Raw genomic sequence first — 16,803 nt, 5'->3', positions numbered from 1 at the left:
AAAAGGAAGAAATAAAATTGTCTCTATTTGCAGATGACATGATATTTTATGTAGAAAACCCTAAAAACTGCACCAAAATACTTAGAACTAATAAACAAATTCAATAAAGTTGCAGGATACAAAACCAATATACAAAAAAACAGTTGCATTTCTATACACTAACAATAAACTACCAGAAAAAGAAATTAAGAAAACAATCCCATTTACAATTGCATCAAAAAGAATAAAATACTTAGGAATAAATTTAACTAAGGAAGTGAAAGATCTGTACATTGAAAATTATAAGACATTGATGAATGAAATTGAAGACAGTACATATAAATGGAAAGGTACTCCATGCTCATGAATTGAAAGAATTAATATTGTTAAAATGTCCATACTACCCAAAACCATCTATAGATTCAATGCAATCCCTATAAAATTCCAATGACATTTTTCAAAGAAATAGAAAAAACAATCGTACAGTTTATATGGAACCACTACAGGTCCCAAATAGCCAAAGTAATCTTGAGAAAAAACAAAACTAGAGGCATCACGTTCCATGATTCCGAACTCTATTACAAAGCTATAGTCATCAAAACAGTATGGTATTGGCATAAAAACAGACACATAGATCAATAAAACAGAATAGAGAGCCCAGAAATAAACCCGCACATGTATTGTCAATTAATTTATGACAAAGGAACCAAGAATATTCAGTGGGGAAAGGACAATCTCTTCAATAAATGGTGTTGGGAAAACGGGACAGCCACATGGAAGAGAATGAAACTGGAACCCCATCTTACCCTTACACAAAAGTCAACTCAAAATGGATTAAAGACTTAAATTTAAGACCTGAAACTGTAAAACTCCTGGAAGAAAACATAGGGGGTAAGCTCCTTCACATCAGTGTTAGTGGTAATTTTTTGGATTTGACACCAAAAGCAAAGGCAACAAAGGCAAAAACAAATAAGTGGGACTACATCAAATTGAAAAGCTTCTGCCTAGCGAGGGAAGTCATCATCAAAATTAAATGGCACCCTGCAGAATGGGAGAAAATATTTGAAAATCATATATCTGATAAGAGGTTAATATCCAAAATATATAAAGAACACACACAACTCAACAGCAAAAAACAAAACAAAACTCAAACAACCTGATTAAAAAATAGGCAGAGGAACTGAACAGACATTTTTCCAAAGAAAACATAGAGATGGCCAACAGACACCTGAAAAGGTGCTCACCATCACTAATCATCAGGAAAATTCAAATCAAAACCACAGTTAGATATCACCTCACACCTGGTAGAATGTCTATCATCAAAAAGACAGGAAGTAGGGGCTGGGCCCATGGCGTAGCAGTGAAGTTCACGCACTCCGCTTCAGCCACAGTGTTCGCAGGTTCTGATCCCCGGCGCAGACCTACGCACCGCTCATCAAGCCATGCTGTGGCAGGATCCCACGTAAAATAGAGGAAGATGGGCACGGATTAGCCCAGGGCCAATCTTCCTCAGCAAAAAGAGGAGGATTGGCAACAGATGTTAGCTCAGGGCTAATCTTCCTCGAAAAAAAAAGATAAGAAATAACAAGTGATGGCGAGGATGTAGAGAAAAAGGAACCCTTATTCACTGTTGGTGGGTGTGTAAATTGGTGCAGCCACTATGCAAAACAGTATGGAAGTTCCCCAAAAATTAAAAATAGAGCTACCATATGATCCAGCAATTCCACTTCTGGTACATGTCCAAAGGAAATGAAAATAGGATATCGAAGACTTATCTGCACTCCCATGTTCATTGCAGCATTATTTACTGTATAACATATTTTTACAAAAGTTAGAATCATCTTGTACACATTTAGCCTGAAATTTGCCCTTTTTACTTAACACTATTTCGGACAGCTTTCTCCATCAGTACATTTAGATCTACCTCATTCATTTTGATGGCTACATGGTCCTCGTATATGTTAGATTATAATTTTTCCAACTAGTTAGGCTGTTTAATTTTTTTCCATTATAAACAATGTTGCACTGGGGCCAGCCCAGTGGCATAGTGGTTAAATTCGTGCGCTCCACTTCGGTGGCCCAGGGTTGGCAGGTTCGGATCCCAGGTGCAGACCTATGCACCGCTTATCAAGCCATGCTGTGGTGGCATCCCATATAAAGTAGAGGAAGATGGGCAAGGATGTTAGCTCAGGGCCAATCTTCCTCATCAAAGAAAAAAAAACCACAAACAAAACAAAACAAAACAGTGCTGCATTGAATATACTCATGTATTTTTAATGCACTATTGCTATTATTTCTGTAAGGTAGATGCCTAGTAGTTTTGATGGGTCAAAAGTGATATGTTACCACTGTCTAAATCAGAACACTTTGATCAACCCAAAAAGGAACCCATACCCATTAGTGGTCACTTCCCATTCCCCTCTTTCTCAGCCACTAGCAACCACTAATCTACTTTCTGTCTCTATGGATTCGCCCATTCCAGACATTTTATTCAAGTGGAATCATACAATATGTGGCCTTTTGTGACTGGCTTCTTTCACTTGGCATAATGTTTTCAAGGTCATCTGTGTTGTAGAATTTATCAGTACCTCATTACTTTTGACTGCCAAATAATATTCCATTGTATGGATATATCATATTTTGTTTATACATTCTTCAGTTATTAGACATCTGAGTTATTTCCACTTTTTGGCTACTATGAATAATGCTGCTATTAACATTCATGGGCAGGTTTTAGTGTGAACACATGTTCTAAATTCTCTCAGGTATGTACCTAGGAAGAAATTGCTGGGTCATATGATAATTCTATGTTTAACATTTTGAGGAACTGCCAAACTGTTTTCCAAAGTAGCCGCACCATTTTACAATTCCACTAGCAATGAATGAGGGTTCCAGTTTCTCTGTATCCTTTCCAACATTTATTATTGTCTGTCTTTTTGGTTTTAGTCATCCTAGTAGCTGTGAAGTGGTACCTCATTGTGGTTTTAGTCCATAAGTCACACACAGTTTCCTCTAAGAACCCTCTGTGTGACCGGATACTGTGATTTTTCTGTTCCTTCCTGGTTGCTAACCAATGGTCATCCATCATATTCTTGGCTTTCCCTCCAGAGCATGCTTTCCTGATAGTGAATCTCCTAATTTTAGCATCATTTGCAATCTGGATAGGCTGAAAATTTTTCAAACTTTTAATATATTGGTTGTATTTCAATACATTGTAATCATTATTTTTGATGCTTAATTTCTCCAATCTTAAGTCAATGGGGGCCCTTTCAAGGTGACTATGTTCTTTTGACATAATCTTTGATGACTCCCTTAACAATAAAATGTCCCTGGCTCATCCTGTACATGTATTTATCGCCTTAGATCTAGAAACAGCCATTTATAAAAGATACCCTGGTTCATTTTAGGGAAAAATGTTTATAAAACCACAGTCTGGGCCTGAGGGGTGCCCATTGGTACTGTGTTGCCGTTGCTTCTGTGCCTTTTCAGGGCTAGAAAACATGTAATTTTAAAAATGAAAGAAATAATAAGTTCATGCTAATATTTTTAAATGTTTACTTGTATCTCTTTTCTTTTGAACTGAAAATTCTAGAATTTTCTTTGAACTGAAAATTCTAGTTCCTAGCCACATGAACATAATACTGATTTGCTTTATCCTCTGATTTCTATAAGTTTTAATTTCACTGTTTCTTTTATTTCAGCTTCCATGTCCTTAAGAACGAGATGTTTACTAGACACACATTGTTTCGTCAGTTTGCAGTGCTTGCTGACACATCCTTCAATTATGTTGTAAGTACATATCATGTTTAGATGCTCTTTGTCTCTCTCTCTTTTTTTTTTTTTTGGTGGGGAAGATTGGCCATGAGCTAACATTTGTGCCAATCTTCCTCTATTTTGTATGTGGGTCTCCGCCACAGCATGGCTTGATGAGCAGTGTGTAAGTCTGTGCCCGGGATCGGAACCCGCAAACGCTGGGCTGCCAAAGTAGAGCACGCAAAAGGGAAAAGGCTCAAGAAATATAAAATATGGTCTCTTGCTTCAAGAGGCTTACAATCTAAAATCACTTCCTTTAAAATTTTTTTTTCAGCATTTTTCACTTTAAGATTATTTTCTAAATTTAAGTTGCTGCAAGAGATCAAAGAACTTAAGAACACTGGCAAGATAATACTAAATTATTTCTAGTTTTTAACTGAATTTACATAGCAATATGAACCTTGCTGAGAATTTTAATAATAGATTCCTGACATGTTCCAAAAGTGGTCTACATACATAGGAATATATAGTCTCTTTCTTCCTCTTTTGATTTTTTTCGTCCTCTCACCTAAAGGTTACAATTTCAATTGGAGTAATCCTCATTTTAGAGATTTAATCAGCTGGACACATAAAATATTGGAAGACCCGTGAGAATGCTGAGCTACTCAAAATCAGGCTTTTTTAGGATTATCTGGTAAAACTTCCTGGTGGAAATTTGAATTGTCCAAGCTTCGTGAAACAAACTTTTAAAATCTTAAAATTATACAAGTCCAAGCACATCAATAGATTCAGTCTTTTTCTTGAGAAAAATCTTGGCCTGCCCTCAGATGATCATACAGTCTATCTTCCTATGGAGGGGGCATGGTACTCCAGTAGAGAATACACCTAGAATGCTTCTACGTGCCACTACTTATCTGGGGTTCCAGGTTGACAAATCCTTATCTATACGTCCACACAGTACAAAAGCACTCGAGACACTCAGCAGAGTGGATAGCAAATATTTAAGAAAAATAGATGGGAGAGAGAGGGAAAGAGAAAGAATGATGAGTGAGTGAGTGAGTTTTGGGTACATTCACATTTTTCCTTGGTCCCCTACACTCTAGTCACTCCTCCACTCCACAAATATTTATTGAGCACAAATATGCACCAAGTACCATGTTCTGTGCTGGGAATAAGACAGTGCACGTGACAAGTATGGCTCCTTCCTTTACAGCCTACAAATTCCATGAGATCTTGAACTGGTCTGCCTTGTCAACTGTTTTACTCGCAGAGCCTAGAATAGTGCCTGACTTAGCGTTTAGGAAGGATGAACATTAATCAGTAAACATCAAATTTTAAATTATGTATTTGAATAAATGCTATGAAAGGAAAGGTTTACTATTAGGATTGAGGTATATTTTACATATGGTGAAGAGCACAAATATTAAGTGTACGATTTGAAGAGTTTTCTCCTGTGTAGCCATCACCTACGTCAAGGTGTAGAACATTTCCATCATCAGTGCAAGTTCCTTCATGTCCCTTTCCAGACAATACCGTACCCACATCACCTGCCAAACAAACGTGGTTCTGATTTCTGTCCCTACAGGTTAGTCTTGCCTGTTCCTAAAATGTATGTAGATGGAATGATACAGTATATACTCTTTTATGTCTGGCTTATCTCACTCCGCATAGTGCTTTTAAGATTCATCCATGTAATGGTGTGTATGGGTAGCAATTGTTTCTTTGTATTGCTGAGTGGTATTCTGTTGTATGAATACACCATAGTTTATTTATCCGTTCTCCTCTTGATGGACACCTGGGCTGTTTCCAGTTAGGGACTATTTTGAAAAAAAGCTGCTCTAAACATTCTGGAACAAGTCATTTGTGGAAATACGTTTTTGTAACACTCGGGTAAGAGTGGAATGGCTGGGACCTAGGAGTATGTGTGTTTAACTTGATAAGAAATCGCCAGTATTCCAAAGTGATCGTATCATTTTACCCTCCCACCGGCGGTGTTTGAGAGTTCTTCTTGCTGCATGTTCTCACCAGCTTGATATTGTCTGCTTTTACGTTGTAGCCATCCTAAAATGGTATCTCTGTAGTTTTAACTTGCATTTCCCTGATAATTAATGATGTTGAGCATCTTTTCATGTGCTTATTGGCCATTCTTAGACCATCTTTTGTAAAAGGACTATACAAGACTTTTTTTTAAAATTGTGGTAAAATACACATAACATAAAATTTACCACCTTAACCATTTTTAAGTGTACAGTTCCATAATGTTAAGTACATTCCTATTGTTGTGGAACCAGTCTCCAGAACCCCTGTCATCTTACAAAACTGAAACTCTATACTCATTAAACAACAGCTCCCCATTCCCCATCTCCCCTACTTTTGTCTGTTTTTCATTGCTATTGACTTGTAGCATTCTGTTAGATATTCCGGATACAAGTTTTTTGTGAGATACATGTATTGCAAATATTTTTTTCCCAATCTGTAGTTTTTCCTACCATTTTTAGAACAGCGTCTTTTGAAAGTCAGAAGTTTTTAATTTTAATGAAGAACAACGTAGCTCTTTTTTTTTTTTTCTGTGGCAGGTAGTATTTTCTTTGGTTGTGACTATATCTCACATTTTGCATACACCTCTTATGATGTGATTTTGATCTTCTTTTTCCCCTTGAATTTCACCGGTTCCTTTGTTCTAATTCAATTGACATATGTATGTCATATACATATACATATTCATATACATGAGTCTATTTCTAAACTCTCTATTTTGTTCTGTTGGTCTATTTGTCTTTTTGCCAATATACTACCATCTCAATTAATATAGCTTTATAGTAAGTCTTGAAATCAGGTAGTGTAAGTCCTTCAATTTGATTTCTCTTCTTCAAGATTGTCTTGGTAATTCTCTAGCCTTAGTGCTCCCATATAAATTTTAGAATCAGCAAATCAATTTCTTTTTTAAAAAACCCTCTAGGTTTTTGAGTAGGATTTTGTTAAATTGTATTTCACGCGTCTCTTTAGCTGATGGTTTATTTCAGAATCCAAAGACCCAAATAGCTACCAGATATCTAGTCTAAATAAATCAATGACAAGGATTTCTTTTTAAATTTTGAGGCTATGCCCTATGGCAAGCTAGTAGATACAGTTGTCAAGTAAAAGCTCACCACGATTATGGCTTTTGCTTTATATTATATATTACGATGCTTTCTCACCGAGCTCAGGGAGACTCTTCACTGTCGTATCTTTGTTATGGATTATACTTTTCATTCATGGCCTGTTAGATTCTTTCCAGCTTTGAATTCTAAATTGTCTGTTATTAATTTTGTTGCCCCTAATGTCTTCTTGTTTGTATGTTATTGCGATCTTTGCTCGATCTTTGGTATTGCTGTGTCATTTTGTTTTAGTTGTGAACTTTTAAGTAACAACTTGATTGGATTTTAGTTCTTTAAATCTAACCTGATACTTATTTACATTTAATAAGAAAACTGAAACTAGATACATTTATCAGATACATATATCGCTATATATTTGGATTTTTCTTGTCATCTTATTTTATGCTTGCTTGCTCTTTTCTTTGTTTCTTGGCTCACGTAATATGAACTACATTTTGCTTGTTTTTATTTTCTGTATTGTAGTGGTAAACTTTAAGGTAAAATCAAATACCCACTACATTTCTGCCATTATCAAAACAAGAAGCAGACAATGTTTGAGTCTTAACCCACTCTGGGTAAAACAAGAAGTTATGTTTGTTTTTGTTTCCTCAAGTTTCATCTCAGCCTTAATTTCATCAATATATTCCTTCCTTCCTTCTAGTCTTTGTTAATTTATTTTGTTCAGAGAACTACAATATTATTATGTGATTCTTCTTATCACATACAAGTATTTTTGATTAATTTTATTTTTGCTTTCAGTTTTGTAACCACATGAATAGCAGTTGTTTATACTTTTATTTACCTATTTATTTTTAACCTCACTGACTACTTTTTTAAAGTAGTCACTGACTTCCACACTTCTTGAGTTCTTAATTTTGATTTATTTCTTATAAACTGGACCACGTATTTGAGTCTTTTTCTTTTTTCTAGAAGGAACATTATCTTCACTTTGCTGTGCCTTGACCTGAGGCCAGTATAATATGTGCTTGTTCTTGTTAACCTGGCTTATTTTCCCCATTTGGATATTTATAAGCTATTTTCTTTAACCTTGACATTTAAAGGTGTCACTAGGATATGAGTAAACAAGCATTATTTTATTAATTTCCCTTGAATAAAAAGAGCCTCTCTGAACTATAGCTTTAAGTCTTCTTTTCAACTCACACATGTTTCTTATGTACACTTTTTTTGTTGTTTTTTTGGTGAGGAAGATTAGCCCTGAGCTAACATCTGCCAATCCTCCTCTTTTTGCTGAGGAAGATTGGCCCTGGGCTAACATCTGAGCCCATCTTCCTCTACTTTATATGGGACGCCACCACAGCATGGCTTGATGAGCAGCGTGTAGGTCCACACCTGGGATCTGAACCTGCGAACCCCGGGCTGCTGAAGCAGAGCGTGAGAAGTTAACCACTACGCCACTGGCCGGCCCCTCTTATGTACACTTAATGATTGCTTCTGCAGGACTTGTTTTTGTTTCATTTTTAGAAACACTATTGTAGGTTGAATATCTATTTTCTGTCTTCCATAGTTATCACATTTTCTTTAATCTCATGTTATTCTCTTTGTCCTTTTCCTTGACATTTTTAGAAAACCTTTCCAGTTTGCACCACTCATCAAACTTTCCCAAATTGGTTTCAGGTGTGCCGAGAGAGTGATTGTCCTTGGCACTCCAGGTGGCAGGGGTGGGGCCATTACTGGAGTGGCCTGAACCTCTTATCCGTAGTCTAAGCCCCCAAGGAACCTTGTCCATTTCTCCCAGTGCTCCTACAAATAATGCCATTTTTATGTAAGCTATGACAGGCTAAAGGTTAGGAAACGTTACTCTACATTATTATTTTATTTTAGGCAATTTTAATTCTAACCTTTACTACCTCCAATATTGATTGATTTCTCAGCCTGTTCTTTTCTCCCCCGTATAAGGTTTCTCATTCTCATGCTGTTAATTTGAGGTCAAGCCTCAATAGGAAAGAGTCCATTTTGTCTCTAGTCTGAATTTTTTGTTTCTTTCCTGTTTTGTTTTTTCTTTTTTTTTTTCTGTGAAATAAGCCATGCATATAAAAAGGATGAATGGAAATACATCTGTACAATTTAGAGAATGATAATAACGTGAACGCCTGTGTTCCTAGAGTATTAACATGCCCTAAATAAATAGAGTATTAACATGCCCTAGAGGCCCACTGATTATATACTTCTCTATAACCTCCCAGAGGGGACCATTGTCCTGATTTTTTTCTTTACAGTTTTCTTTACATGCCACCTGTGCATGTATCCCTAAGCAGTATGTTGTTGACTTTTGCCTGTTTTTGAACTTTCTATAAGTGAAAGAATATAATTGAAAAAATGTATGTCTTCTTTGGTGATTTGCTCCATTTCTTCAACATTATGTTTCTAAGATTCATGCATGTCAATGCTTGTGGTCGTAGTTCACCCATTGAGAGTTTTCTATTGTATGAATATATCACAATTTATTTATCCATTCTGCTGCTGATCAACATTTCGGTTGGTTCTCATTTTTTTCTCTTATGAAGAGTGTTGCCCCAAACACTCTTGTAGTTTCACCTGATACACCACATATATAGTTTTTCCAGGTTTTATACTAATAACAGAATTGCTGGTGGTAAAGTATTGGTATGTTCAAATCTATGGATAAGTTGAGGTGATTGCTAGAACACAATATGCTGGCTTAAACGAGATTGAAGGTTGCTTCTCTCTCATGTCATAGAGAAGAAAAGAGCAGCTCCGGGCAGGAGAGTGCCCGCAAGGAGCAGTACTCCACAAAGTCATGCTGATGCACGGGCTCCTTCAGTGTTACTGCTCTGCCATTTCCTGGAATGTTCCCTCATCCACGTCAATAAAGCTGGCCAGCTCCATGAACGTGGGTTCCAGGCTAGAGAAATAGGAGGTGCAGGGCAAGCTTGTTAGCCTTCGGTAGGAGACCCAGAAACGGCACACACCACTTCCACACATGTCCCACTGTCTATCTCATTGCAAGGGGCTGAGAAAGTGGGCAGCCTAATGCCCACCCAAAATATTACCAAAAGAAAAAGGAAGACTAGATGCTGAAAGACAGTGAATGATCTCTGCCATAAAAGGTAAAGCCAAATCGTTTTCCAAAGTAGAACTACTAGTTAACACTCTAGGAGTGGATGAAAGTTTCTGCGCTCCACGTTGTCTCCACGACTGATATTACCAGACTTTATAATTTTTGTCAATCTCGTGATTGTGTATGGTTTCTCCTTGTGGTTTTGGGTTTTTTTGTGTGTGCTTTTATAATTCAATTTTTTGTATTTCCCTTATTACTACTGAATGTGATCATCTTCTTATATGTTTATTAGGCATTCAGGTTTCCTCTTTTATGAAGTTTTCAAGTTTTAGCCTTTTGTTTTTATTGGGTTGTCTTTAACTTATTTATTCACAAGAATTCTTTATATAACTTGAATACTAATCCTTTGTCAGTTATATGTGTTGTAAATGTCTTCTTCCAGTATGTAAATAATGTTTTGGTGTCTTTTCATAAATAAATGTTCTTAATCTCAATGTTAGTTTAGTTTAATAATCATTTCCTTTTTGCTTTTACATTTTTTCTGCCTTGTTTAAGAAAACCTTACCTAAACTTTAATCGAAAATATATTCTTCTCTGTGATGCTAAAAATTTTTTTGTTTTGCCTTTCATGTTTGGAGGTTTAATCCATCTAGAATGGATATTAGTGAACAAAGAGGTAAAGATCAGATTTCATTTTCCTTTAATATAGATAATCAACTGAACCAGCAACATACATTGAAAAGTCTATCTTCTCCCCCCAGTACATAATTCCACCTGTTTTATATTATAGTAGGGGTTCGTATATGTATGAGTGTTTCTGTCTCTCTATTCTGTTCTGCTCTTCTATTTGTCTATTCTTGCCCCAATATGACACTGATTTTATATCTATACTTTTATTATAAGTCTTTTTATGATAAAACAAATCCCCTGCCCTGATGTTCTTCAAGACTTCCTTGCCTTTATTGAATTTTTGCATTTCCTTATAAAGTTTAGAATCAGATTGTAAATGTTCACAGAAAAAAAAAAACCATAAGAAACAAAATAAAAGATTCTATTGGGATTTTGTTTAGATGTGCATTAAATCCACAGATAAATTTGGACACCATTGGCATCTTTATGATACTGAGTCTTCTAATCCATAAACATGTTATAGCTTTTGTTTGGGGTTGATTTCAATAGAATTTTAGAACTTTCTCGAAAGAAATCTTGCAATTTTTAAAAATTTAATCTTAGGTACCTTGTATTTCTATACTACTCTACTGTAATGGATGATTTGCATTTTTCTTTGTATAATTTGTATCAATTTTTGCCTTATATAATTTGAGGCTATGTTATCAGATGCTTACTACTTTAGAATTGTTATATTCTCCTGGTAAACTGAACATTTTACATTATGTAATGACCCTCTTTATCTCTACAAATGCTTTTTGCCTTAAAGTGTATTTTGGCTTTATAATACTACAGCTGCCTTTCTGTAAGTTATTATTTTCTTGGTATGTCTTTTTCTACTCTATCACTTTCAACCTTTTGTATACTTATGATTTGCATGTGACTCTTTTAAATGGTGTATAACTAGTTTTAGACTTTATTCTTAATCCAGTTGACAATCTTTATCTTTTAACTGGAACATTTAGTATCTTTAAATTTATTGTAATCTTTGATACATTTGGATTTATTTCTGCTTTCTTATTTTGTGTTTTCTATTTGTCCTTTTTCTCCATGTTTTTCTCCTTTCTTGAATTCTTATGAATTGGTTAATTTTTTTCAAATTATGTCATTTAGGAAGTTCTAAACTCTATCTCTAACAGGTAAGTCTAAACTTCCTCTATATCTTTACCATCTTCCTGAACGATAAAAGTTCTTTGAGCAATTAAATTTCAATCACCACCCACTGTCAGTCTATTATGCTATTATGTTGTGTATTCTAATTCTATTTTCCTTAATCCCTATAGTATATTATTATTACAAGCTTATTTGGTCAATATTTGTTTAGATTTACTTATGTATTTACCACTTTCTTTATTTACAATTCTTTCTTGCATCTCAAACCTTTCATCTGGAATTACTTTCCCTCTGCATCAAGTACATTCACTAGAATTTCCTTTAGTGGGGATCTGCTGGTGGCTAACACTATCAGTTATCACTTGGTGGAAAATGTCTTTTATTTTTGCCCCTGTTACTGAAAGATATTTTCACTAGGTATAAAATTCTAGGTTGATGATACTTTCTCTTTGCACATTGAGGATATCATTCAATTTTCTCCTAGTTTCCTTTGTTACCATTGAGAATTTAGACCTCTAACTGTGGTTTTCTTGATGTTAATCTGTCTTTTGACTCTAGTTGCTGTTAAGATCTCTTTTTCTTTAATGTTCTTCAGTTTCACTATGATGTGTCTTGTTGTAGATTTCTTTTGTTTATTCTGCTTGAGATTCATTGAAATTCTTGAAAGTGGAGATTGGTTTCTTTTATTAGTTCTGGAAAGTTGTCAGTCACTATCTCTTTATATTTTCCCTTTGCCCTGTTCTTTCTCTCTTTTGAAACTTTGATTAAATATATGTTATACTTTGTCCCTCTATCCTCTATATTCCTTATCCTTTCTTTTATATTTGACATAACTTTGTCTCTCTGAGCTACATTCTGGATAGTGTATTCCATTCTATCTTTCAATTTATTATGTATTTTTTCACATATGTATAATTTTTATGTTAAAACTGTCCCTTGAATTTTAACTTAAATTATTATATTTATCAATGTAAAGAAAGAAGTGCACAAATAAATTTTGTTTGGTTCTTTTTTCAAATATTTTTACTAACTGTCACAGTCCCCCCTTTTCCATGGGGGATATGTTCCAAGGCTCCCAGTGGATGCCTGAAACTTTGGATAGTACCAAAACCTATATATATTTATATAAAAACCTACTATGTTTTTTTCCTCTACATACATATTGGAGGTATGACAGCAAAATGAGCAAGAATTTCTTTTTCCTTCTTCACAATTTCATGGATAGAAGACTTGTTCTTGCCATAAATCTTACCAACCTCAGCATACAATTCTTTTTCTTTCCTTATCAAGCTGAGAACTTTCACCTTTTCACTTAAAGGAAGCACTTTATGGCTTCTCTTTGACATATCCAAATTGCCAGCATCACTACTCTTGCACTTTGAGGCTGTTATTAAGTAAAATAAGGGTTACTTGAACACAAGTACAGCAATATTGCAACAGTAGATCTGATAATTAAGCCAGCTACTAAGTGACTAACAGGCAGGTAGCGTATACAGCACAAAAGGGTGGTTCACCTCCTGGGTGAGACAAAACAGAATGGCTCAATATTTCATTATGCTACTCAGAACAGCATCCAATTTAGAACTTAGGAATTATTTATTTCTGGAATTTTCCATTTAATATTTCCAGATGACAGTTGACCACAGGTAATTGAAACTGTGGAAAGCAAAACCACGAATAAGCAAGGACTACTATATTCATCATCAATCTTCTGTTTTTTATTTCTTGAAACGTAGTAAACATACTTATTCTATATTCTATGACTGAAAACTCCTATATCTGAAGTTTTAGAGGGTCTATTTCTACTATCTTTTGTTTCTGCTGGCAACCACTCATGATGTATGTATGGATTTTTGATGATGAGCTGCTTACTTTCCTTGGAACCTTATTTACAAATATTCTTTGAAGCCTTGACTGAAGAGGAATTCTTCCATAAAAGATTTAAGTGTGCTTATTTCAGTTGCCATGAGCACTATCATTCTAGATTTAATTCTAGCTAAAATTTTAAATTTCTTAGCTTATGGTATTTCAGACCATAATTGTGAATTCAGCTTGCAACTGACATGGACTAGTTAATGGTTAAGAAGGAGAGATTTTTTATTTCCTTTAACTAGGGGCCAACCTTGGAAACAGGCATTTTCCTTGTAAACTGCTTGGGAGAGCCTTACCTGAAGTTGAATTTAACCCTAACTGTAGTAATAGCCTTTTGGTCCCAGATTTATACTGGGGTGGGCTCTTGTTACTACACACCTTAGGTGGCTCTGGGCTCTGGAGTGACAGGAACCTTTCACAGCTCCTGCATACATTCATTAAGTTTGACAAATGCCCTCAAGGTGGATAGTCTCCAGGATGGAAGACTTAGGTTTCTGTCTTCTCTTAGTCTTAGATCTGAGTGCTCTTGATTTTTTTCATCAGCTTATGGCTACATTTAAGAATACAAGAAGTGGAAGTCTTATATAGATTTAAATTCTGCTCTTGTATTTTAATCACTAGTAATCTTTTCACATCACATACATAATTCCTTTGCATTTTATCTCAGCTAATTCTTTTCCAGAGACTTCTGCTTATATTTCCTATATTCTTGTACTCTATTGTTGGGGCCAAAAAGCTTAATGAAGTTTTCATCTAGATCTCACAATAGATCATTTTTAAATGTATATATTTCTTATGATTTCAGAATACTGTTTCTTTAACTGATTCTACAGTTTTTTCATTGTCCCTGTTTTATTTACTCTTTTCTCATCCTTGACAGGGTGAGACATGTTGAAACCCAGTGTTATCAACTGCATTCTCCTGTGTATTGCTCAAATCTCCCTTTCACATTTATAGTTGAAAGGCAGATTGATGTACAGAGCACCTATTCCTGACCCCAGTTTTAGCAGGATTTTACCTTTTTCAGCCCTGTCATAGAGGTTGTATTCTCTCCTACACTCACTGCTTGAAGGTATAAAACAATGGAAGATATTAGAACTTAAATTCCCAGCAATCATACATTTAACACTGGCTTCTTTTACCATTTTCATGAAAGACTTAAAGGTGGTGATGGAAAGAGCCATATAAATATCTAGGAGAAGAATTTTCTAGACAAGGAAGGGACCATTGGAAGGCTCTGAGGTAGAAATGTGCCCGATGTGTTTGGAAACACCAGGGCATCCAGTGTGGCTGGAGCAGAGTGAGAAGGAGAGAGAGTAGTAATGAATGTGGTCAAAGCAGTAATAGGACTTTGATTTTCTTTTTTTCTTACTCTGAGTAAAATGGGGAGCCTCTCAGAGTTTTGAGCAGAGCAATAAAATAATCTCACTTAAAATTTTAAAGGGACAACTCTGGCAGCTATGGAGGGCAGGGGCAGGGAAAAGAAGCAGATTAGGGAGCTATTGAAATGATGCTGGTGAGAGATGATGGTGTGGCTTGAACCACCTTCAGAGAGTAGATGGGCAAAATGGGGTATACACATGCCGGGAGTACTATGTAGTACTATGTACTATGCAGTACTAGATTTTAGGTCTTTGTAGCAAATGGACAGATCTTTAAAACATAGTATTTGGTGAAAGCACTTAGTACTTAGTGAAAACAGTCGGAACACAGAACATACAAGGTAGTGTTTTTACTTTGAATCTAAGATGTGCTTAACATTGGTTCAAGATTTTATAAATCTCTAAAAGAGAAAAAGTGCTGCCAATGATACTGTGACACTTCGTCTATTGTAAGATGCATCCCAATTGTAAGGATGTTAAAATATCAGAAGGCTACGTCTTAGAACCAACAAAATAGGATACCACATAATACCACTAGCATAAATTAAAATACAAGCACAAAATTACAAATTTTTGCATGAACATATTCAAATAAAAAATACACGTAAAATATTTAAATAGTTTATTTGACGGGGGAGCATAAAGGGAGTGAGAGTAGGCTATGGGGGTTAGAAAAACACATGCAAACACACCTATGTACGTGCATATATGCATACATACAAACCAACAAAAAGAAACCTTGACTAGGGAAAACTTCACATAAATCCCCAGGGCGTATCCACGGACCTCAGACCTCTTTTTGATAAACATGGTTAGTGTACCTTTGGTCCTTTCCACCCTCATATTTTTTTAAAACTATTTTATTAAGGTCATAATGGTTTATAACATCGTATAATTTCAGGTGTACATTATTATATATCAGTTTCTGTATAGACTGCATCGTGCTCACCACCAATAGTCTAATTTTTATCCTTCACCATACATATGTGCCCCTTTACCCCTTTTGCCCACTACCCAACCTCCTTCCCCTCTGGTAACCACTAATCTGTTCTCTTTATCCATGTGTTTGTTTATCTTCCACATATGAGTGAAATCATATGGTGTTTGTCTTTCTCTGTCTAGCTTATTTCACTTAACATAATATCCTCAAGGTCCATCCATCTTGTTGCAAATGGGATGTCTTGTCTTTTTTATGTCTGAGTAGTATTCCATTGTATATATACCACATCTTCTTTATCCATTCATCAGTTGATGGGCACTTGGGTTGCTTCCACATCTTGGCTACTGTGAATAATGCTGCAATGAAGATAGGGGTGCATAAGTGTCTTTGAATTGCTGATTTCATGTTCTTTGGATAAATGCCCAGTAGTGGGATAGCTGGATGGTATGGTATTTCTATTTTTAATTTTTTGAGAAATCTCCATACTGTTTTCCATAGTGCCTGCACCAGTTTGCATTCCCACCAGCAGTGTACGAGGATTCCGTTTTCTCCACATCCTCTCCAATATTTGTTATTTTTTGTCTTGTTAATTATAGCCATTCTGATAGGTGTAAGGTGATACCTCATTGTAGTTTTGATTTGCATTTCCCTCATAATTAGTGATGTTGAACATCTTTTCATATGCCTAGTGGCCATCTGTATATCTTCTTTGGAAAAATGTCTATTCATATTCTCTGCCCATTTTTTGACTGGATTGTTGGGTTTTTTGTCGTTGTTGAGTTGTATGAGTTCTTTATATATTTTAGAAATTAACCCCTTATCAGATATATGATTTGCAAATATTTTCCCCCATTTTGTGGGTTGTCTTTTCGTTTTATTCATGGTTTCCTTTGCCTTGCAGAAGCTTTTTAGTCTGAT

General features: G+C 35.4%; 1 protein-coding gene across 1 annotated transcript in view; it reads left to right on the top strand.

Annotated features, from left to right (window-relative positions):
* Positions 1 to 16,803, top strand: part of C36H10orf67 (chromosome 36 C10orf67 homolog) — a 163,030-nt gene that overhangs the window by 126,148 nt on the left and 20,079 nt on the right. The window contains 1 exon segment of the mRNA XM_058532821.1: positions 3,681 to 3,768. Coding sequence (XP_058388804.1) covers positions 3,681 to 3,768 — 88 coding nt within the window.

The sequence above is a fragment of the Diceros bicornis genome, chromosome 36 (genome assembly GCF_020826845.1).
Source record: "Diceros bicornis minor isolate mBicDic1 chromosome 36, mDicBic1.mat.cur, whole genome shotgun sequence".
Taxonomy (NCBI): Eukaryota; Metazoa; Chordata; class Mammalia; order Perissodactyla; family Rhinocerotidae; genus Diceros; species Diceros bicornis.
This window is presented reverse-complemented; position numbering and strand designations above follow the sequence as displayed.